At 37.2% G+C, this 25,667-nt stretch overlaps 2 protein-coding genes across 5 annotated transcripts in view; one reads left to right on the top strand and one right to left on the bottom strand.

Annotated features, from left to right (window-relative positions):
- The window catches only part of LOC129743854 (putative polypeptide N-acetylgalactosaminyltransferase 9), a 207,745-nt gene that overhangs the window by 43,908 nt on the left and 138,170 nt on the right, over positions 1-25,667 (top strand). The window lies entirely within an intron of this gene.
- LOC129743516 (uncharacterized) lies at positions 9,785-15,190 on the bottom strand. The gene has a single exon (XM_055735552.1). The coding sequence runs from the start codon at positions 15,188-15,190 to the stop codon at positions 9,785-9,787; it is 5,406 nt and encodes a 1,801-aa protein (XP_055591527.1).

The following is a 25,667-nucleotide window of genomic DNA, read 5'->3' as shown; positions in this document are numbered from 1 at the left end:
GAAAAATGCTGCGATTACTCCAGATTTGTCTCGGTTTCCTAATGGGTTTTCACCCTTCCGGAAATTCGCTGGAGACATGATGTAAATGATGACCTGGTAGATCGACTTCTGAAGAAGGTACAATCACCAATTGATGAATAGACGATTACTGGAAAACTTTAAATTAGAATTAATTAAGAATACACTTTTTTCAATTTATAAGGATTTTACCAGTCGGTGCGGCTGACTTTTTTCGGTCACAAAACGAAACTAACTGAAATCAAAGGAATTTTTTTTGGGGTGGTCAGTTCGAGTTCAAACTTTGATTTCGGTGTATTGACAGCAACCCAAAATTAAGAAAGCCAATCGAACTTTGTTTTGATGCGCAGGAGTTCTTATTTTTGGGCTGTTTTGATTCTGAGTGTACTCTCTGCGATATGCAGTGCACTAGATTGCTTAAAATCAGATGATTCATTTGAAAGAATTATCCAATGAGAGAAGCAGCAAATATTGTCGATGGCGAAGGTTTGCAAAACGCCGTCATATGTTAAATTTTTGCTTTTACACAAAGAGTAGAAAACTTGAAAATGCGAACAAAACGAATCGGAAGGACTGCCTAAAATACACAGCTAAACATTTATGAACATTTAAGTGTAAGGTGAGAACAACCTGAAAACTATTTACCATTTCCTGTGCCATTCAAGGTCAGCCTGAGATTATTGAAAAATGAATGGAAAGGATAATTTTAGAAAAATCAGTGAGTTGAGAGGACTGCTAAAATTAAAAGGCTAGTTGGGAGTAAATTGAGAAAAAGGGAAAAAGCGAGAATGAGGAAAGCTTCCAAAAACTGCTGCTAGAGAGGGCAGCTGAAAAACATTCAAGCATTTTAAGTGAATTGAAAGGGCAGCTAGCAAAAAAGTGTGTTGGGAGAACAGCTTAGAATTGAAAATTTAAGCGAATTCGGAAGGTATCTAAAACATTCATGCATTTTCAGTTGGTTGGGAGAATAGTTGGAAATTTGGCAGAGAAGGGAATCGGGAAACAGTAATTGCGACCCAGAGATGGGTCTTGACTCAAACATTCAGTCAGCGAAACTTTTTTTGTAGAGAAATGAATCCAACTTAGATGAAATTTCAGGGACTAAATAAGAGAAAATCGATGTTGAAAAACATGCGAAAAAAAATTCGCCTTGTCTCCCGGTGAGACTTGAACCTACATCTTGCGCCTCTCCGGGGCCCATGTATTAACATTCTACTACATGGCGTATGAATATTATACTGGTTGAGATGATCACATGGGAGAACTATTCCCTCATTCCGATAGACATCGACACTCAACCAGTATAATATTCATACGCCAGGTTGGTCTCCTGTAGTAGAATGTTAATACATGGGCCCCGGAGAGGCGCAAGATGTGGGTTCAAGTCTCACCGGGAGACAAGGCGAATTTTTTTCGCATGTTTTTCAACATCGATTTTCTCTTATCTAGTCCCTGAAATTTCATCTAAGTTGGATTCATTTCTCTACAATTAAATTTCAACTTTATTCAATAGCGTACTATTTTTCATGGCATTTAAGCTTCTGTGTTGTCTTGAGTATCAACGTAACTTGAAGTTTGAAGGTTGAAGAAGGCACCATTTAAAAAGATAGAGTGGATCTTCAATAAACTAAAAAAACTCTAATCACGTAATTTTGTTAAAACTTATTCGTCAATTCGATAAATCATATCATTATGTCAAAGCGCTTACGTTTATCAATTTTTAACAAAAATCCTCCGAGAATTGTAAAATTTTTGTAAAATTTTAGTTTGTTTTGTATGGGAGCCCCTCTTTTTAAAATTCGGAGCGGTTTGAAAGTACTCACGTTGAGTACTTTCTGAAAATTGTTTGAATTGGGTCAAACTTTTGTCAATTTTGTATGGGAACCTCCCTCTTTTTGGACTCGGAGGGGTTTGAAAGTATTATAGAAACCATTCCCTGCCTTGAAAACTCTTACACACAAAATTTCATTTTGATCGGTTCAGTACTTTCCGAAAATTGTTCGAGGTGTGTTAATTTTTTGTCAATTTGACCTTCCTCTTTTTGGATTCGGAGGGGTTTGAAAGTATTTAAGAAGCATTCTATATCTTGAAAACGGCTACACACCATATTTCACGTTGATCGGTTGAGTAGTTTCCGAAAATTGTTCGAATTGTGTCAAATTTTTGTTAGTTCTGTATGGGAGCCCCTCTTTTTTTTTAATTTTGGAGAGGTTTGAAAGTATTATAGAATACATTCTCGGTCTTGAAAACGGTTACACACCAAATATCACGTTGATTTGATAAAATTGTTAGAATTGTGTCAAATATTAGTTAATTTTGTGTGGGAACCTTCCTCTTTTTGGTTTTGGATGAGTTTGAAGGTATTATTGAGATCATTCTTGTTCTTGAAAACGGCTACACATCAAATTTCACCTTGATCGGTTGAGTAGTTTCCGAAAATTGTTCGAATTGTGTCATATTTTTATTAATTTTGTATGGGAGCCCTACCTTCTTTTAAGTTGGAGCGGTTTGAAAGTATTTTAGAAACCATTATCATTAAAACATTGTTTTATAAAATCAAACGCCACACTTTCGGCAACTCATAAATACCGATTTGTTAAATTTGATCTAGTATTTTACTAGACATATTACGTTGAATTTCATTGTTTTCGATTCCTTTTTTTCGCGGTCGTTAATGTATGAAGAACATAAAAAATATAAAAGACTGCGAGTTGTGAAGACAACTGAGAAACATTTGTAAGCCTTTGAAGTGAGTTAGAAGGACATTATTGTAGCTCCGTACGATATGAAGTTCAAAAGCTTCATTCTGTGAACCCTCTAAAAAAATTTCTGATTCAAACATAAATACCTACCTTGCATCTGTCCAAATCGGTGTCAAGTGGAAAACCAATTTGCCAACTGTTTAACGTTAACCGGAAAGGTTTCCAAACTTGTCGCCGTTCGCCATCGTTTGCCATTCAAGAATTTTTCTACTCGATTGCATCCGTTGTTGGCTGCAACAGACAGCTAAAGAAGATATGTATGCAAATCCGTGCGAGAGAAGCTTCACGGCCGGGTGTCGTTCCGATATCAAGTGCACATTTTCCACCTCCAAAACTGCCAATTGTTTGTGCGCGCCATTCTAACACAACTGGCAATGGCGTTCGATTGGAAGAAGACGAAAAAAAAATGGACGGAATCCGTGAGCATTTCGTAAACTTGAATAAAAAAGTCACTTTTTGTCAACTTTTTGAACGAACAAAAGCAAGCAAATCGCAGCAACCCGCTCGGGCATAAATCGCTAGTGAGGCACTGCAATATCCGATGCAATCCACCGATCGGTCTGAATGAAAGCAAAGCCTACTAGGCCTTCTATTCTGTGCATCTCATCATTAGCATCGTTTCAATTGCAGATTTGCAGAGGGCTCACCATCATTATCGTTTGGTTAAGTACCCACTAGACGCTGTGTTCTTAAACGATCCGCTTTAAATAATTGCCACTAACAGAGTAGGCTCGTTTGTTAGTGTTTTTTGTGCTGCTTTCAAACAAAGTTACAACAATTTTCGTTTGAAATTTGGTCCAGCTGCATTTGACAACACCGGACTACTACTGGTCTATTGGTTGGAATGGTGCAAACTCACTGATAAATCGACCCTTTTAGCATAACTTTTCGAATGGTCGATTGTGATTTTTTATAGAATTTTTCTTTCGATTTCCATTAATTTCAGGAAAACGACAATGTGCCTTTTCGATTTCTGAAGCCCGAATTATTCCGAGAGCTACTCGGGTGGCAAATTGCATGATTATTTCTGGCATCCTGTTCGACTCTTCGCCAGATTGTGCGAGGAGTAGGAGGATCGGATCGGTAGAACAATTGCCCGGATCTGATTTCGTCATCCGGATCATCGGAGCTCACAGACAAACAGAATGGAGAATTCTTTTGTTTTTGTTTCTCATTCGTTTTTTTCTGTCAGCAATCCAACGAAGAGATGAAAAATCAGTAACGATTCACCGAAATCAAGAAGTTACGATGAGATGGCGACAAAAACTGCAAAACCTCATCCCATCTCCATCATCAGCATCGTCGTCATCTTGAACCAGAGACTTATCATCATCTCGGTGGTGGTCGATTCGATTGCTTCGTTCAGTCACCACGAGATGCTTGGTTGAATGAATGGGCGAAGGATGAATGAATGTGGAAATGAGTGGATGTTTTTTTCTCGGATTTTCATTGTGGTCCACTCGTCGATTCAGAAAATGTTGCCCCATTGCTTCCTGCCGATTGCTGGAGTGGTGATTTAAGAAATGCTCATCAGCTGCTTCTGCAATGTTTACTACTTGTATAGTAGATTGATAGGTTCATATCCACATAGATGTGATTGTTATGGCAGTTACAACTATCGGCGGAATGGGTTTTCGCAAAGCTACTACCTATGGAGAAGTGAAAGGTAACTCGTTTCACAACTGCCTTTTAGTAGATGTAGCTAATAATCGGTGTCATTTAATCAGAAATTACACCTGAGGATGATGTGACGATGACTCAATAGTTCAATTGAGTTAGACGTCAAAAATTAGTTCTGAGACTAAGTGGAAAGAATCAGAAAGTTGATTTCGGATTTAATATCAACAAGGCCCTTTAAACAGAAAAGTTGCAGAAAATTTGACCTAAGTATTTCAAAATGTTTCACTTACCTCAAAATTCAAACATCAGAAATAACAGACATTGCGCAGCAATAGAATGCGTTGAAATAATTCAAACAAAACGCTTACTTTGATTTCTTGTGGCTTAAGTTAAAATGCACTCTGAAATCAAAGCTTGCTTGTTTTCATGAAAAATATTGTCATACTCGCTTAACGAGGGAAATGGAAATCAACTTTTAATTTATGAATGAATGAAACCCAGTCACGGTGTCTCTGATGGAACAATTTTATTTATCAAAAATTAGCATCGCTAATTTTTGCACCATTCGAAAGCTGGGACTTTCCCCTTTCATTTGAGCCCAAATTTGAAATAATCCACCGGGGGGTCTAGAACATTTTATTTTTTTGAAGATTTTTTAACCTTTTTAACGGTTTTTTGTAAAGACAAAATCATACTAATCACTGTGAAAACACTCGTCTTACCTTTAGCGTATATCCAACATAATATGTCAATAACATGATTTAATAGCAAATTTCCCTGGCTCCAATTTTGTAGAAGATATCAAAGTGATAAAAATTGAGAGAAAAGAGTTGGAATGTCACAAACAGAGTGATTATTATTTCATTTGAAAAATCTAATAAAACTTCTCACCACTGATTGTACTGAGACCAGAAAAAGTATTCTACAAGCCTAATTATTGATTGTAGAGTGTATAAATTTTCAAAACGGTTTATTTTAATAAAAATAATCAATCTTTTACATTAAATTGATCAGGATTATCTGAAGCTATGAGCATTTTTGGGATTTTTATTATTCCGGAACAAATTTCAATATCTTTTTTTTGCCACTCCGACTTTTCCAAAAATCCCGAACTGGGGGAAATATGAAGAAATGTTTAAAATGCCTTAAATAGAGTTTATGGAATTTTAAACAAAAACTTGATACATTCTTTGAAAATTCAAACAGTTGAAAGAGCGAAAGCCAAACTGTAGAAGATGGGAGTAATATCAACTGTCGTTTAGATTTTTTTTTCAAATGTGTGATCTTAATTTTCTCGATTGTTTGATTTTGAGCAATGTAAATTGAATACAAGTTTGTTGCAAGCCAGCTTTGGTTCAATTTTTTTTCCAATGTGTTGAAAATTTGAATTGATTTTTATTTTGAATTCACCCCCCCTCCTCGTAATGTTTCAACTCCAATTGACAAAGGATAGATTTCTTATTTGTACCGGCCATATATTAAAAAGATGGCACCCGCTTGACTTGAAAATTTCGTTACTTATTTCATACTTTGAGCAATGTTACATTTTGAATAAGTGCCTAATCTAAGCAAATATATGTAGAAAAATTATTTTAAGCATTTCAAGCCACTGCTTTTAATACTGTTCACGACACGATGTCATATTTTATTTCCATAGAAGTGAGAAAATAACATTCCAGGGAGAAATGCAGAAATCCTCAGACAAATGTTTGCAGTGTTTCATACTATCAGATAAAAACCCATTTTTTTTTTATTTTATCTAGGAAAATTGAAAAAAAAACATCAATTTGAATAGATGCAAAATATTGAGAAAACGAAATAAAAAATTCGGAAAAAATCTGATGACTTCAGAGCTGACAACTTAAAGTGAATTGAAAGAATATTTTCAGATAAATCAATTTCTTAAAATTGTTGCATACAAAGTTGATGTTGAGATTTTGTAATCTTCTTTTTCTTTTTTATCAAAAAAATTAATGAAAGACATAAGGTTCAGTTTGTGTACTTTTGAGAAAAATGAAAAATCTAGAACTTTTGCTTGAAAACTGAAATTTGACTACATTTTTACAAACACGAGTGCCTCCAAAAACACTTATTCATGCAATCAAACATAAACAATAGGTTAATTTTTTTATTTTATATATGACACTTTCTCAACAACACTGCAAACATGCTTGTGATACCAGTGTCTATGGTTTTACAATCAATCAAAAGTGAAAAGTATGAAAACCTTCAAAAATCATCGAAAAAGATGAAAGATTTTGAACAAAGATGTTTGATTTTGAAATCCAGGTGAATTATTTAAAATTTGAGCTTAAATGTGAGAAGTAAATCTTATTTGTTTCCTAGTCCCAAATGTTTGTTCAAAAAGTGTTCAAACTAACTTAGCTCAAAATATAAATAACTAGATTTTCAAGAAAGGCGGGAGACATTTTTTTCCATGACAAAACCCTACAAATGCTCATAACTTCAGATGATCCTGATCAATTTCATGTTAAAGATTGATTTTTTAATGTAAATAAACATTTTAACACTCTACAATCAATAACTAAGCTCGTAGAATACTTTTTATGGTCTTAGTACAATCAGTGTAGGGAAGTTTGAATGAAATAATAATCACTCTGTTTGTGTCATTCCAACTCTTTTCCCTCAATTTTTATCACTTTGATGTCTTCTACAAAATTGGAGCCAGGGAAATTTGCTATTAAATCATGTTATTGACATATTATGTTGGATTTACGCTAAAGATAAGACGAGCGTTTTCACAGTGATTAGTATGATTTTGTCTTTGAAAAAATGTTAAAGAGGTTAAAAAATCTTCAAAAAAATAAAATGTTCTAGACCCCCCGGTGGATTATTTCAAATTTGGGCTCAAATGAAAGGGGAAAGTCCCAGCTTTCGAATGGTGCAAAAATTAGCGATGCTAATTTTCGAAAAATAAAGTTTTCTCCCAGAGACACCGTGCCGCATAAAGTTCTGATTGCATAAGGGATACGCTAATTCTGAGGATTATATGACGATTGCTCCACAGTTTAATTGAACAAAGACAAAAATGACATAAATGCCAATAATGTCAGAACTGACAAAAATGACAAAAAAGAAAAAATAAACAAAAATGACAAAATTGTCAAAAATACAAAAAAAAAATATAAAAATGACAAAAATGATCGAAAATGATAAAAATTACACAAATGACAAAAATGAAAAAAATGACAAAAATGACAAAAATGACAAAAATGACAAAAATGACAAAAATGACAAAAATGACAAAAATGACAAAAATGACAAAAATGACAAAAATGACAAAAATGACAAAAATGACAAAAATGACAAAAATGACAAAAATGACAAAAATGACAAAAATGACAAAAATGACAAAAAAGACAAAAATGACAAAAATGACAAGAATGACAAAAATGACAAAAATGACAAAAATGACAAAAATGACAAAAATGACAAAAATGACAAAAATGACAAAAATGACAAAAATGACAAAAATGACAAAAATGACAAAAATGACAAAAATGACAAAAATGACAAAAATGACAAAAATGACAAAAATGACAAAAATGACAAAAATGACAAAAATGACAAAAATGACAAAAATGACAAAAATGACAAAAATGACAAAAATGACAAAAATGACAAAAATGACAAAAATGACAAAAATGACAAAAATGACAAAAATGACAAAAATGACAAAAATGACAAAAATGACAAAAATGACAAAAATGACAAAAATGACAAAAATGACAAAAATGACAAAAATGACAAAAATGACAAAAATGACTGTTCGCGCACATAAGGGCGATTCCGGGTTTGGTCGTGGTCCAGACTTCGATTTTTATGCAGGGAATTCTTTTTCCGGATTGGGTTCACTGCACTCGCGAGTGTGATAGGTTCACTAAAAAAGTCTAACTGGTTTGAAGTAGAGCACACACTTTTTATTTGCGGGTTAAAAGAAAACTATTTATTCGAGTGAACGCGGCGATGGTTTATTCGGAACTAACTTTATTCTTCTCCTTCTATTCAGTAGTACCTAGCTACAATAGTCCACAATAGTGTTCGGAAAGGCCTTCTTGTGAGTGCCTTATCTACCTAAGTAGACAAAGGGTATCTATTCTGATCTCGACGAGTAGTACGCGACCAGTAGTAGTGAACTGGGGTGGCTACAATTATTTGGCTTTAACATACGCCGGCCGCCTTGGAATCTATCTGATTTCAAAAATATGTACAAAAATTTAAATCAGGTTTTTAACCTCCTAGCTAGACAATTTTCTGGTTTTGGTATTCTTATCTAACAATTTATCAATAAGAGCTAACATTCAAAACATTTGAATCTACTTGGATTCTTCAATTTCACAATTGCACTATAATTGCAAAGATGCATTTTGGAACTGCAACCGTTGCATTTTCGGACCTGGGGTGCCACGCTGGATTGCTGGCTAGACAGGACCTCGATGTGGACTGTATATGACCTTTGTGCTGCTGTTGCTTCGTCAGTGGTGGGCACCGTCTTCTGATACGCTATGGTTATCTGCTTGGGACACCGAACGGACCTTTCGATGCTGTGTGGATTGGATTCTTTGGACCTTCTTCTGGTTCCGGACTCGGCCTGGCTTGAACCCCAACGACCTTCTGGACCTGGACTCGGACTGCCTGATTCCGACCTTCTTCGGGCCTTGGGGTGTTACGACCATCGGTGGGACCACTTCCGGGAACGGCGGACGCCTCATCAATCGACACATGAAATCATAGGGAGCTTTTTAATAGGAAATGATTAAAATTTAAGCGACTTGCCTGGAACGGAGGCCCAAAGGCCTCCGCTTCCGCCCCCTGCTGCTGTGCCGACGCTCGATGGTTCTGAGATAGGTGAAGTGGTGCTGATGTCGTGGAGATGTCGAGGTGATGTCGCTGTGAAGACCTCGCTTGGATGTTGGCTGGAGAGGTAACGGTGAGCTCTACCGTCTTCGATTGCTGATGGCTTGACCTGATAAGAACCGTACTCTGGCGATGGTACAAGAACATTGCATGTTGCTTGGAGGTTGATCAGTCCCCCGAACAGCGTGCGTGATTATCAAACTCAATCTGCAGAAATTCAAAAAGGAAACCAAACGATTCACAGGACACCACATATCGACCATGCATTTTCCCGAAAGTTGAGCCCTCATGCTTGAACCTGGTGTGTAGTGTTCGGTGTGGATAACGGTGTTCTCTTGGCAACTTCTTCGGCGGATGGACCCGACCCGGTGGGTCCGGGTGGACGACAACTGGAGGACGAAACATTCTCTGAGTTTTTTCGAATATCATTATAAAAAAAATACTTAACTGGACTGCGGGAGCCATTCGACTCCCGCAGGTGCTCCAGCACCTTCGTTGGAGGAGAATTAATTCTCCCCATCGGCGTTTGGAGGGTTGTTCGGCATTGGAAGAACACATATCTTGGAGATCGCTCTTCCGTAGATGCCGTCTTTCGTTCGCACATTTACGACTCGGATATTTCCATCAGGACCTCGGAAAACGTCGGTGACTCGTCCCAATGGCCATCGCAATGGCGGTATTTGCTCGTTGACTAACAGCACCATCGTACCTTTGGAGATGTTGTCCCTTTTTCTGGTCCACTTGGTTCTGGTTTGGAGATCTGAGAGGTATAGTTTGGACCATTTCTTCCAAACTAACTGGGTATACTTCGTCGACTTCTGCCACATGCTCAGACGGTTGTCTGAGGTATCCTCCAGATCTGGTTCTTCAAGAGCAATAAGCGGACGTTGTGTTAAGAAATGCCCAGGAGTGAGGGCCTCGAAATCGTCAGGATCATCGCTCAGGGGGGTAAGAGGGCGTGAATTCAAAACTGCTTCCGTTTGAGCCAAAACCGTCGTCATTTCGTCGTATCGCAGAATTCTGGATCCAATCGTTCTTTTGAAAGCGCCTTTGAAGGATTTCACCGCCGCTTCCCACAGTCCCCCGAAATTTGGTGACCGGGCAGGGATGAATTGGAAGTTGATATCTTCTTGGTAAGCTTGCGTCGTCACACCATCTTGGAACTGCTGGCTTCGGAACAGTCGTTTAAGATCCGCAATCTCTCGACTAGCCCCGACAAAGTTCCTCCCATTGTCGCACATGATGAGATTCGGTTTTCCTCGTCTGCCAACAAATCTCTTCAAGGCTCCCAAAAAACTTCCGGTACTGAGGTCAGCGACTAGCTCCAAGTGGACTGCCTTGGTAACTAGGCACACGAAAATGGATACAAAGCACTTGATCGGAGAACCACGACGATGGGGATAAGTCAGCGCAAATGGGCCGCAGTAGTCTACTCCCACTTTCAGAAATGGGGGTGCTGGATTGACCCGTACTGGGGGTAGATCTGCCATAAGCTGCTCGAGAATCTTCGGTTTTGCTCTGAAGCATGGGATACACCTGTGGATGGTTTTCCGCGCCAAACCTCGAAGACTGGTGATCCAGAATTTTCCACGAACACTGGCGATAAGAAGCTGCTGCCCAGCGTGGTAGAGGGAATCGTGATAGTGTTGGACAATCATGACAGAAAGCGGATGGTGGTGGTCCAGAATCATTGGATGCTTACGACTTTCAGACACATGGGCATTCGCTAACCTTCCGCCGACCAAAAGTATTCCGTCTACGAGTTGTGGATTTAGCCTACAAATCCTCGATGAAGTTCTGACTTCCTTAGATTTTTCCAAATCTTTAATTTCTTGGCTAAAGCATTCGCTTTGAGCCACTCTGACCAGAATTTTCTTAGCATCATTGAGCTCTTCGAAGGAAAGATTGCCCGTCTTTCGAGATGTTCGATTCTTCTTTTGGGAGTTGTGGCGGAAACGTTGAAACCAGGATACTAAGCGCACTAACTGCGAGAACTTAGACTTCAAAGAAAACAATTCATTTGGTTCAACGCTTTGAATGGGCAACGATACGGATACTTTTTCTTCTAACGTAGTTTTATCGAACTGTTCTGGTGTTATTTCATTCACCTCAGGCCAAGTGTCACTGGTTTGCTTCAACCAAAGTGGCCCTTCAAACCAAAGCGGCTGATATTGGAGTTGAACGGGGGTCATTCCACGGGAAATGATGTCAGCCGGGTTTTCAGAACCAGGAACATGATGCCAGCTTCCCTTTTTCGTCAAATGCTGGATTTCGGAGACCCGGTTTGCCACAAAGGCTTGCCAGCGAGATGGAACGGATGCCAACCAACACTTCACGATAGTAGAATCAGTCCAAAAAAAGCTCTGAACGTCAATGGACGTAGCTTTGCAAAATTTCTCGTACAAATGACTCAACAAGAGTGCAGACGATAGTTCAAGCCTGGGAATGGACTGCTTTCGTTTTTTCCTTTTGAGATCTTCAATCGGAGCGACTCTGGACTTGGATAACAATAATCGCACCGAGGCGGAACCATCTTCGTGGATGCAACGTAGATACAGGCATCCTCCGTACGCCTTCTCCGAGGCGTCACAAAATCCGTGTAGTTGTGCCTCACAAATTCGAGCGAATCCTACCCAGCGTGGAATCGAAAAACTATCGAGTGACGAAAAGTTTCTACGGTATTCTACCCAGAAGTTCTGCATGTTTTCTGTCAAGGGCTCATCCCAGCCGCACTGGATCTGCCAAAGCGATTTGATGAAGATCTTGGCTTGCACGATTACCGGACCTACCAGTCCAAGAGGATCAAACAGTTTTGAGGCATCCGATAAAACAATTCTTTTGGTGATTATCGACGCGGAACTCCACTTAGGCGGGCGAAAATGGAATAGATCCGTGCTAGGCTCCCAAACCAAGCCAAGGGTGGTTACGGTGGAAGAGGAATCCAGCTCTAGTGTACTTCCACTACTTCGTAGTTCAGCTGGAATCTCGGCCAATATTTCTTCAGAATTCGAGTTGAATTTACGTAACACAAATCCAACAGAACTTAAAAGATCGCTTAGCTCTCTCACCGCTCGTTTCCCTTCTTCAGAGGTATCCACTCCAGTTAACGCATCGTCCATATAAAAATCCTTTTTTACGATCCTAGAGGCTAGTGGGTGACTATGCAGTCCATCTTCTGCCAGCTTCAGGAGGCATCGAGTAGCTAAGAACGGGGCACTTGCTGTGCCATACGTAACGGTCGTTAGCTTATAAATTCGTAGCGGTTCTGACGGCGAGTCCCTCCAAAGAATGCACTGATAACGTTGATCTGCTTCCGCTAGGTTTATCATCCGGTACATTTTAGCAATATCTGCCACTATAGCATATTGGTGCAATCGGAACCGGGTAACGATCGAGAGCAGATCGTCTTGCACTATGGGCCCAACTAGTAGACCATCGTTGAGGGAAAGACCTGACGTTGTGGGACACGAAGCATCAAAGACAACCCTCAGCTTCGTCGTTGTGCTTTCGGGTTTGATGACCGCGTGATGGGGCAAAAAATAACGCAGCTCATCTGGACAATCTTCAACCAGCTTCATATGGCCCATATCCTGGTACTCCTGGATGAATTCGAAGTAGGCCTGCTTCAAATCAGGATGGTGGGAAAATCGTTTTTCCAAGCCATAAAAACGCTTTTCAGCCAAACGCTTGGAATCTCCGAGACGATTCAGAACGAAATCCTTCTTAGGTAGGGAGACGACAAACCTTCCGGCCGCGTCTCGAGTTGTCGTTTGCGAAAACAGTTCTTCACATAAGGACTCTTCAACGGAATTGGTGCTCTTAATGCGACAAGACTCTAATTCCCAAAATCGTGCAACCTGCTCATGGATATCTGACATGGAACACAGCTGCACCGATTGGTCGGAAATAGGAACTCGGGATTCTTGGGCTCGACCAGAAATTATCCACCCAAAAACAGTGTTCTGCATCGTGGGTCCACTTTCGCTGATTTTGTGCTGACCGGGTTGGAGGAGGTCTAGGAAATATTCAGCCCCGATCAACATGTCGATCTCTGCTTTTTGGTAGAAGGAAGGATCTGCCAGAACCAGATGCTCCGGTGTCTGCCATTTTTCAACGGCGAAACTCTGCGACGGTAATTTAATCGTAAGACTTGGCAAAACGTTGAAATAGATTTCCTCCTTGAAATCAGAAATATGAGGCAGGCGTGGTCCGATGCATGCTCTGACGGCTTTCTTGGAACTGCATCCGGAACCTCCAATTCCAAAAAGGTTCAAATTATCGGAATACTCTTGTAGGTGGAGTTTGCGAATCAGACGAGACGTAACGAAACAATTCTGAGAGCAGGAATCTAATAATGCTCTGGCTAGCACGCTGTGGCCTGTGGTATCGAAAACTCGAACCACGGCGGTTGACAAGAGAATCTGATGTGATGTGTATAGAGGAAGTGCAATGGTAAAGTATGGTGTGTTAGGGTCTGTGGCATGCAGTGGGTGTGGGTTATGCGAATTATCTTTGACAACTGGGAATGCTGATGAAACTGTGGCTATTGGTTGGTTGGATTCGGTAGATGTGTTGGTTGTTGTTGGTGGATTAATGGCTGTTTGTTGATTTGACTGCGAAAACGTTGAACGATTGTCATTATGATAACGATTTGTCGAAGTCAGCGGATCGGAGGGTTTCGGTTTGGCACTGTTAGCTTCTTTTGCAGGATGCAGCAGCGTATGGTGCCTTCTTCCGCAATGACGACAGGATCCACGGGTACAATTCCTTGCGAGATGACCACTGGAGAAGCAATTTATGCAAAGCCCATTTCTCTTGACCGCTTCGTACCTCTGGGGAATGTTCATCTTCTGGAACTTTTTGCACAGAAAAACGGAATGAAAACTTTCTGAACAAAAACTGCATCGACCGGAGGTAACAGCATGGTTTGCGCCAAAGCGTTGTTTCTTAGTCTCCGGTTGGGTAGAAGAGGATGAGCTAATTGATTGCAATACTGCACAATGGTTTTTCAAAAAGTGGATCAAGGTTTCGTAAGTCGGGACTTCCTTTGAACTGTGGTAAGTCTCCCACAGCTTCAAAGTTGCGGAATCCAATCTGGAGCATATCATGTGGACAAGAATCGTGCTCCACCCGTCGACTTTTTCCCCTATCTTCGTCAGCATTTGAAGGTGCTTTTCAAATTCGGAAATCATCTGGTTTAAGCATTCAAAACTCTCTTTTTTCATGCGATCGACTTCAAAAAGAGCATCCAGGTGAGCTTTGACGATCAATTTATTGTTCTGATAACGATCCTCAAGCGCCTTCCAGGCGATCTCGTAGTTATCGCCGGAAAGATCAATCGACCCAACTTCTTGTAAAGCCTCGCCTGAAAGTGAAGATCTTAAATAAGTAAACTTATCCATGCTGGAAAGTTTCTCGCTTTTGTGTATTAGGCTTTGAAAGGCATCACGGAAAGGGATCCAGTCACCCAATCTTCCTGTGAACGTAGGCAGGCGGATTTCAGGAAGCTTAACCCGGGATTCAGGGCCCACCATGGCTGACGAAGATGCTTGCGGATGCTTGTGGTTACCATCTGCACGTAGGAAGCTCATGAGTGCACTTTTCGACCGACAATACTGCTCCTCTGCCTCGGCGAAAACTATGTCATTTTGCTCCTGCCTTTTTTCAGCTGCACTTTGAAACTTCGATCCTGCTTCTTCATCTTCGCCTTCTTCAGGCCCGTACTGATCGTCCAGTAACAGTTCAATTTTCAATCGCACTTCTACAAATTCTTCGTAAGCACTTTCCAGCAGTTGCAAACGAACTTCAATTTGGTCTTGATCACTACTTGTAAAGTTTTTCACAAACTGTGACACAGTGTTCATAGATTTGCGCGCACGGCGCTCTTTCACAGAAAGTTCACGAAGACTCATGTCTAAAATAACTTCACAATCTGCTCAATTAAGTGTAATTGATCAACGTCTTTCACACACTATAACCACTTCAAGGCAAATATAAAGCTGTTTGCAACTGTGGACCAAAAGTTCGTTTTCGTTCACTGCACTTTACAGGATTTTCACTTTTCATATTTTGTTGAATTACACTTTAGATTTCACTGTTTTCCTCCATCTATTTCGACCGATTCATCTCAACGATTTTCCCGTCGCGACTTGACAGTTGACAAATCATCCAAATGTTATAAATCAGAAGAGATTCCAACCAATTGATTAAAGACTCATTGGGGAAAAAACAGCGAAATTCAAGACCAACTATGCAATTCTCTCGGTACCACAGGGATCATGTAAAATATCAAATTTGTTGTCAAAAGAAATGAAGATCAATTCGCATGCATTTTTCTTTATTGAATCTTACCCATTTCATCACCCACGCATATCTGGCGGCAATCAGCATGCAATGAAAGCCACAGACCGTTTACCATGCACAATTCCTGACACTTTCCGAATATTGATCCACCGTCTTATAATCAGATTCCGATTGCCACGTGTGATTTCACGACCAATTATCTCCATGCATGCAAGATGGCACAAATTCCACACGGTAGACTGGAACAGCGATGGCGACCCGCTCAGCAACTCGGCGATCAACCAACGCCCTGGAATTTGGCGCCGTATTTCTCCTTTGTACCCGAACAATAAAACTGCAGATAACTCGGACCAATCCGAAACACGTGGTTAACTGGAACACGACACGATCCGGCTTCCAAGGACCAACTTCATGTTCGCGCACATAAGGGCGATTCCGGGTTTGGTCGTGGTCCAGACTTCGATTTTTATGCAGGGAATTCTTTTTCCGGATTGGGTTCACTGCACTCGCGAGTGTGATAGGTTCACTAAAAAAGTCTAACTGGTTTGAAGTAGAGCACACACTTTTTATTTGCGGGTTAAAAGAAAACTATTTATTCGAGTGAACGCGGCGATGGTTTATTCGGAACTAACTTTATTCTTCTCCTTCTATTCAGTAGTACCTAGCTACAATAGTCCACAATAGTGTTCGGAAAGGCCTTCTTGTGAGTGCCTTATCTACCTAAGTAGACAAAGGGTATCTATTCTGATCTCGACGAGTAGTACGCGACCAGTAGTAGTGAACTGGGGTGGCTACAATTATTTGGCTTTAACAATGACAAAAATGACAAAAATGACAAAAATGACAAAAATGACAAAAATGACAAAAATGACAAAAATGACAAAAATGACAAAAATGACAAAAATGACAAAAATGACAAAAATGACAAAAATGACAAAAATGACAAAAATGACAAAAATGACAAAAATGACAAAAATGACAAAAATGACAAAAATGACAAAAATGACAAAAATGACAAAAATGACAAAAATGACAAAAATGACAACAATGACAAAAATGACAACAATGACAAAAATTACAAAAATGACAAAAATAACAAAGATGACAAAAATAACAAAAAAGACAAAAATGACAAAATGACAAAAATGACAAAAATGACAAAAATGACAAAAATGACAAAAATGACAAAAATGACAAAAATGACAAAAATGACAAAAATGACAAAAATGACAAAAATGAAAAAAATGACAAAAATGACAAAAATGACAAAAATGACAAAAATGACAAAAATGACAAAAATGACAAAAATGACAAAAATGACAAAAATGACAAAAATGACAAAAATGACAAAAATGACAAAAATGACAAAAATGACAAAAATGACAAAAATGACAAAAATGACAAAAATGACAAAAATGACAAAAATGACAAAAATGACAAAAATGACAAAAATGACAAAAATGACAAAAATGACAAAAATGACAAAAATGACAAAAATGACAAAAATGACAAAAATGAAAAAAATGACAAAAATGACAAAAATGACAAAAATGACAAAAATGACAAAAATGACAAAAATGACAAAAATGACAAAAATGACAAAAATGACAAAAATGACAAAAATGACAAAAATGACAAAAATGACAAAAATGACAAAAATGACAAAAATGACAAAAATGACAAAAATGACAAAAATGACAAAAATGACAAAAATGACAAAAATGACAAAAATGACAAAAATGACAAAAATGACAAAAATGACAAAAATGACAAAAATGACAAAAATGACAAAAATGACAAAAATGACAAAAATGACAAAAATGACAAAAATGACAAAAATGACAAAAATGACAAAAATGACAAAAATGACAAAAATGACAAAAATGACAAAAATGACAAAAATGACAAAAATGACAAAAATGACAAAAATGACAAAAATGACAAAAATGACAAAAATGACAAAAATGACAAAAATGACAAAAATGACAAAAATGACAAAAATGACAAAAATGACAAAAATGACAAAAATGACAAAAATGACAAAAATGACAAAAATGACAAAAATGACAAAAATGACAAAAATGACAAAAATGACAACAATGACAAAAATGACAACAATGACAAAAATGACAAAAATGCCAACAATGACAAAAATGACAAAAATGACAAAAATGAAAAAAAATGACAAAAATGACAAAAAAAGACAAAAATGACAAAAATGACAAAAATGACAAAAATGACAAAAATGACAAAAATGACAAAAATGACAAAAATGACAAAAATGACAAAAATGACAAAAATGACAAAAATGACAAAAATGACAAAAATGACAAAAATGACAAAAATGACAAAAATGACAAAAATGACAAAAATGACAAAAATGACAAAAATGACAAAAATGACAAAAATGACAAAAATGACAAAAATGACAAAAATGACAAAAATGACAAAAATGACAAAAATGACAAAAATGACAAAAATGACAAAAATGACAAAAATGACAAAAATGACAAAAATGACAAAAATGACAAAAATGACAAAAATGACAAAAATGACAAAAATGACAAAAATGACAAAAATGACAAAAATGACAAAAATGACAAAAATGACAAAAATGACAAAAATGACAAAAATGACAAAAATGACAAAAATGACAAAAATGACAAAAATGACAAAAATGACAAAAATGACAAAAATGACAAAAATAACAAAAATGACACAAATGACAAAAATGACAAAAATGACAAAAATGACAAAAATGACAAAAATGACAAAAATGACAAAAATGACAAAAATGACAAAAATGACAAAAATGACAAAAATGACAAAAATGACCAAAATGACAAAAATGACAATAATGACAAAAATGACAAAAATGACAAAAATATCAAAAATATCAAAAATTATTTTAAAAAAAGCTTCAAAACAAACTGTAAAAAATCAAAAACTAGTTCTGAGACAAAATAGAAAGAATCAGGAAGTTGATTTCAGGCCCTTTAAACCGATAAGTTGCTGAAAATTTGATTTTAATGTTTCAAAGTCTTTCACTAAGCTCAAAATTCAATCATCAGAAATGAGCGATCTTTTTCAAACGGACATTGCGCAGCAATAGAATGCGTTGGAAAAATTCAAACAAAACGCTTACTTTGATTTCTTAAGCATTAAGTTAAAATACGACCAAGAAATCAAAGCATGCTTGTTTTCACGAAAAATATCTTCATACTCGTTTGACGAGGGAAATAAAAATCAACTTTTAATTTATGAATGAATGAATCCCGGTATCCGCATAACGCTCTGATTGCATCAGGGATTCGCTAACCTGCTGAAGAACTTTGGCCGCTGAACTCTATCGAGATTTCCGAGCAATTTAGTTTCCAGTTGGTTCGAGCGATTTCAACCCAACAAAACAAAACAAAAACCGTCGAACTTACCCACTATACACCCACCACGAAAAGAACAAACTCTCTAAACTCAATCCTCCAACCGAGCGTGGAATGGGAATTTGACAAAACTTTTCTCCCGGTTTCAGTTTTCATTCAATTAGCTTCGCTTTGCTGTGCTGAAGCTGAAGCAATAGCAGTAGAAATAACAGTAAAAGGTACGCCTCGAGCCCCTTTTGCCAAGCAAGCGTCCTGCGTCAAGTGCTGTTTTATAATTTAATCGAGCAAAACCCTACACACCATTTTGAATATCTATACGTATATAGGTACAATGATTCGGCTTCCTGTCAACCGGTTTAGTTAGTCGATTGAATCCAAGGATGATGCACGCTGTTTTAAAAGTCAAGCACTACCGGGAAGAAAACTGTCAAAGCATCATCCGTAGAAACGAGCGAGAATCAAGTTGATTTTGATTCTACCCTTTCCCGGTTGATGGTCCTGGCCAAAAGTTTTCGCTCTCGGGATTGGCTTCGAGCCAGCCTAATTTCCTACAATTATACGCTCCGGAAGGATTCTGCTGCTCAATAGAACAATTGCTTCCAACCGGAAGGAGTTGAATTAGATCATCTGTTCGGAGCAGGAGATATCAATTGAAGAGTCAATTAGGAACTGTAGCTAATGTTGCTTCAGCTGGAGCTTCAATTACCCTCTTCAAAGTGAGAGTGAAGAGCTTTTTCACAGCAGGCGTTGATTTTTTTTTAAATCGTTTATGAGTTGAAACCTTTTGGAAGAAGAAATCACCGGTTTTCAATGAGATGCATTTCTAAAGTTTTTGCCATAAAATTCAGGATTGATGTAATTTGGCATGTAAATTAAAATTTCGATTTTTCGATTTCCTTTGTTGATTTTTGAGGGCTAAAAAACTGAAACTTTGAGCGCTTTGAGGCATCCATAAACCAAATATGAGTGTATATGGTCGGTTTGCGAAGTTTTATATGACCAATTTGGCTCTCACCCTAATGTATATCTATATCCTACAGAGAGTTTTTGAGATAGCGTAATAGCGTAATCGTCCAAATTGCACATGGTAAACCTTTTGAGGAGTCCTAGAGAATCTAACAGTGAGTAAAAATTAGAATAAAAGTAAAGATGATTGATTCCATGAAGTTCAAGAATGTGAGAGGTTTTATCAAGCGAAATCCAAAAGTTTCAATGGGGAAAGTGATAAAAATGAAAAATTTTCTGACTGGTTCATCTGGTAAATAAACGAAATACGGTGGGTAAATCGTGCGCAAAATATTTGAACCGCTAGTGTGGAAATATTTTCGTCTCATCAGGGGTAAAACGTCAGAAACTTCATTGACAAGTCTCGTCTGTGTAGGAAATGAAGGATTAATATTGAATTTGACAAGTAAATGGCATCACTTCATCATTGAAGTGGGCGTACGAATACCAAAAAAAGAGAATAGAGAATTTCAAGAAAATGAAAGAGAGAGAGTTTCTCTGAAAGCCGATTTCAATGACAAGCATCCTCATTCAGTTAAGCAAATTTGGAGTAGATAGACGCGCAAAGTTTTAAAATGGAAAAAACGGTTTTGCAAGTTTAGGAAAGTTATCTAAAAGAATACTACAATGGCGCAATTGGTAGGTGTGTTTCTAGCCTACACCCATAGAAGAGGTTGCAAAAATCCAATGCCTATTTAGCACATCTCTGTGCCGATAATGCGCTGAAATGTGCACTGTGCCGAAGATGATATGTTTGAAAAACCGTAACTGGCATAAGGACTCGCCTCCCAACTAAAATGATGCATGACCACTACATTCAAGCAAAACAAGAAAAACATTTTATGGGATTTCGTTCCTATTGGATAATTCATCCCAGAAACAAGAAAACAAAATTATAAACCACAGCGCCCGTAGGGAGAATCGAACTCAAATCACTAACCAAATGGTCTTGCCAGACTGACATCTTAACCAGTGTACAATTTGAGCTTCATGCAGGAAGAGGGATATTTGTCATAGGCATTCTGCCACCGATCAATCACAAAAGAAACGCACGACAGTGGCTTCCCGGCGTTTGGCCTCCTTTCAAGGTATTCATTTGTCTTGTGATGGAAACGGGAAAGGGAACGGGAGTGGAGGAAACGGGAAACCCATTGAATGAGAACTGTGCTTTGCTTACTGCCTGCTATTACATACACACGCTACATATACACAGCTGCTAAAGCCGGGCAGCTTTGCCGGTAAATTGAAGGAATGTTTTTGTTGTTGCTTTTGCTACATACAAACGCACAGCTTAGCCGTGGTTGTTTGCCGGTTGATTGAATTGAAGGAATGTTTTTTTTGTTGTTGCTTTTACTGCATACACACGCACAGCTCGGCCGTGGTTGTTTGCCAGTGGATTGAAGGGATTGAATTAGAAGGATGTTTTTGTTGTTGCTTTTGCTACATTCACACGCACAGCGCTCGGTTCGTCGGCTGCCTGGTGTTGGCCGGTATTTATTTCCATCCTTCTTCGTCTTGTGATGCGATAGGGAGGGACGTGAAAGCGTTTTTATTTTGTTTCTTTCAGACATACGCAATTCGGTTAACTTGGGAGATTAATGCCGGTGGGAGCAAATCGAATCAGCACCAATCGCGTTATCTTCTTGTACCAATGATGCTATGTAATTGACTACACGCCATTGGCACAGAGGCTGAATTTTGGGTGTAGTTTTGTTGATTCGGCATGTAGAAGCTAGCTACAAGATACTCCCGTAAAAGTGAAAATATATACCAATCAGTTTGTGATGTTCTGAAAGTGAATTTCGTTTGTAAGTCGCAGTGCAATCTCTATGATAAATGGATACCGAGAATATGCGCAGCTGTTTCCTGCAACCAGAGTTGCAAGATTTCAGATAATCATTTGAAATGGATACTCACCGTGATGAGTATCAATTAAGCAGCACAATGAATTTCGTTGTGATGCTCAAAGCTTTCGATGTCAAACGAAATTCACTGAGCATCACATCTAGAAAAAAAATCAGAAATCCAGAATCCCATTAGAGAAATCTTCAGCTTTATTCCCCACTTTTTCCCCTACTATTTTTTGACGACAGTTACATTTGTAACGAATCTATGGAATATTTGAATTCATCATATAATGTGATTAGCTTTTCAAACTAGCGACACGCCAAGTTGAACGACTCCAAACGCTTTGATATAAAAAAAATAAGAGCGCTTTAATGATTGGAGTTTATTGAAACTTTTTAATAACGAAAGTGTTAAAGCTCGTTGTACCTATGTTTTAAAAAGTGTCTATGTACACAACACACTACCTTATAAATGTTGAGAACAACACTTTAATTTTATAATATTATTTGCAAATACGGCGCTTTGGTACTAAATAATTTATAACATAATTTCATAGTCAAGACGACTTAATTAAAAAAATATAGAATTCAGTCGTTGACGTTTTGTTGGTTTTTTTTTTAAATTAAAAGCAACAACATAATATGGGATTAAAAGCAACATTTTTAATCGATTTTCTGGCTATTTGAAATCAATAAAATATGCTTAGTTAGCTAAGCATAGAATACATTAGTAGAAAAATCGATATTTGTTTTAACTCTCAAGGGCTGAAATTTTTACAAAAAAAAGGTCAAAACTCAGATTTTTTTAGGTTTTTTTTTGTATTTTCTCGGCTGTTGACATACAAAAAAAAACATATGTTGAACTGTAATATGATCACAGTCATCGAATTTCATGCGGTCCCTTCTTCAGAGCATGTTGTGTACGAGTGAAGGATATCTAAATTTGGAAATATTAATAAAGATCATGTATTCTAACAAATATGCATCTATACATTCAGAATTAAAACCGACTTTTTTATATCAACTAAATGCAAAAATAGAAGCCGTGATGTCAGTGATAAGCTGTCCTCTGTTTCAACTTTTATTTAATTTTTTTTTCAAACGATCTTTTTTTAAACGTCCTTGGTCCTTGACATCCCTTCTCTGTTCCAAACTGCTCATTGGTAGTGCAATTTTCTGCCGAATTTTTGACAGTAATAGTCACTTGGATACTGTAAAAGATCCGGAACAACCGTAGAGAAATCCAATTTTCGAAACCAATCTCTCACATTCCCGATTTCACAAAAACCACTTCAAAATTATCTACTAGGCTGTGAATGATCAATTAACAGTCTAAATTAGCCATTTTAATAAAATTGAACAGTGTTTTTTTCAAGGGTTTCACGAATCTCTTTTAAAGGGCATTTTTAAACGTACTCAAAAATCGTTAAAAAATCCAGCTATGATAATTAAGGAACTATTCATTTCTGATGCATGTGTCTAAAAGGTCATAAGATAATAATCAAAAAATTAGAAGTAAGACCGCTTAACAAAAGAAGCGATTTTACAATTACTCCAAATGGTAGTACAATAATATTTGATCAATCTTAATATTCAATGGCACATTATTATTTCTGTCATATTCTTTTTTCTATTTAGAATTCTATAAATCTTCTGGAAACGCTCTTAATAGAATAAGTGAATTTATCGGACATTAGATAGGCTGGTATGAATCATATCCTACTTTTTGGTGCAACGATCATGTTTTCTACTCAGAAATTTCCCACAGGGAATTTCAAACATCACGCGAGTCGAGATAATATTTGAAAAAGATCTGTGAGCCGGTGCAAATAAAACCGGCTTTCCTTCTCTTGAAAAAGAAAATCGTTAAAATGCATAAAAAATCATTAAAATGTCTTTTTTAAATTGAAATAAAAAAGATTAGCCATTGGGATAGAAGCTTCAAACCGCCGCTTTCATTTGAAAGGGAAAACTTTGATATTTCTTTATTACTTTTTATTTGGTTCATAAATGCTTTTCATATGTGGTCGATTCCAGCCGGTTGCATAAGCTGGGATGCCATGCGTTTTAATTGGAATGGTTTTTCGTTGGTAACAATCTTTTTTTAATTTTTATATTTTAAAATTTAATTTGTTTGGAAGATTAGGAAACTGTTTGCTTCATTTATATTAAAACTCTACAAAGCTACCTATAAATTTCAACTTTGTTTTTAAGGCTGCCGCTACAAGTAAAAGCATAGCTCGAATGCTATAAATAAAATCATCAAACTTTTTTCTGCAAAATTGACAAAAAAAGTTTCGGTAATTTAAAGATACTAAATTTGTAAAATTAGGCCCGGTGGATCCTTATAATTTTAATTCTGAATTTTAGTGTTTCCCAGCTTAGTTGTCTTTGCGGTACTTTTTGTGTTAATATTTTTAATAATCAAATATTTAGCTATTCAGATTTTGCTATATTTTTTATAGTTTCTTGTAATGTCCAGAAGATTTGAGATGTTTTTTTCTGGCAAGCAGATTAAGCCATTGGGGGTTTTTTGAAGAATTTTGAGCCTGGGCATTTCAATGTTTGCGGTTCTTTTCCATGATTGCAAAACTTTGCATCAATGTTTTTAAGAGATTTAAAAGTACATTACTGTAGGAAATGCAATTCCATAACTTGCATATTTTATATCCTCTGAATACGAGCGAGACTCATCAACATATTTGGTCATAAAAACTTTTTGCTCATTCTATAAAACTTTCATTAAACTAAGACATAAACATTATAATCAGATTCTTACAAGTCATGATAATACATTCTTCAGAAAGATGTTTTAAAATCAAAACTTTAATTCACAATCAACGTTAACGTTTCACACTGAGATTCAAAAAGAAGGACCTCACTCGATAAAATATTAACTGAACGAGATTTCGCAACTTTGCTTAAGACATAAATAAAATAAAACAAATTCTTATTATCAACCTGATTGTACTGAGCTATTAATAGTATGTTCTCTATAAAAATGTTTAAAAAAAGTATAACTGGCCTTTAACATTCATCAAGTATAACTGACAGATTTTAAAAAGTCGTAGTATGTTCAGCTTTTTCTGAACTATAAAACTTGTTTCATTGTTCAAGAGTTTGCACAAATATTATTCCATGGCATCTCTCTTCCAAAAAGTAGTTTTTCTGCTCGTGATTCTCAGTCTGAGAAAGCGTTGACATTCAAGACAAGAACCGTGTGTGATACTCACGATGAGATTACCTAGCATCACACTGAGATTCAAAAAGGGAAAATCTCACTCAAAAAAATCTCAATCTCATGAGATTTCGCAACCTTGCCTGCAACTAATGAATGGAGGTGAAATGGAGATAATGTTTACCAGTGTTGAGCACAGAGTGCTGTTTTGATAAATTCTGGCACGGAGTGCCTTTTAAAAAGCATCAAATGAAGTACAGAGTACTTAGAATTTAATTGAGGTACAGGGTGCCACAGAAATGTTCGGATACAGGGTATCCATGAATACAAAAAAAAAGGAAAATTATGGCACAGAGTGCCCTTAAGAGATATGCAGGTACAGAGTACCTTAAGGGTACAGAGTACTCTATTCGGAGAAATATGGCACGGAGTGCTTTGATATTGAAAAAGTACGGAGGCATTAGCGAGTACAGAGTGCTCTGACTAAAAGTATACTATGGCACAGAGTGCACTGGAAACGTTTAAGATACAGAGTATCTTATTTATTAATTTATATGAGGAGAAAAAACTATGAAACTCTAGACAAAACATTAAAATATGATAAAAATGAAATAAGCTAGAAAGAAGTTTCGAGTTTTTCAAAACAAAATCAAACTCAATTTAACTCAAGGTTGCC

Source organism: Uranotaenia lowii, chromosome 2 (assembly GCF_029784155.1).
Source record: "Uranotaenia lowii strain MFRU-FL chromosome 2, ASM2978415v1, whole genome shotgun sequence".
NCBI classification, from domain to species: Eukaryota; Metazoa; Arthropoda; class Insecta; order Diptera; family Culicidae; genus Uranotaenia; species Uranotaenia lowii.
This window is presented reverse-complemented; position numbering and strand designations above follow the sequence as displayed.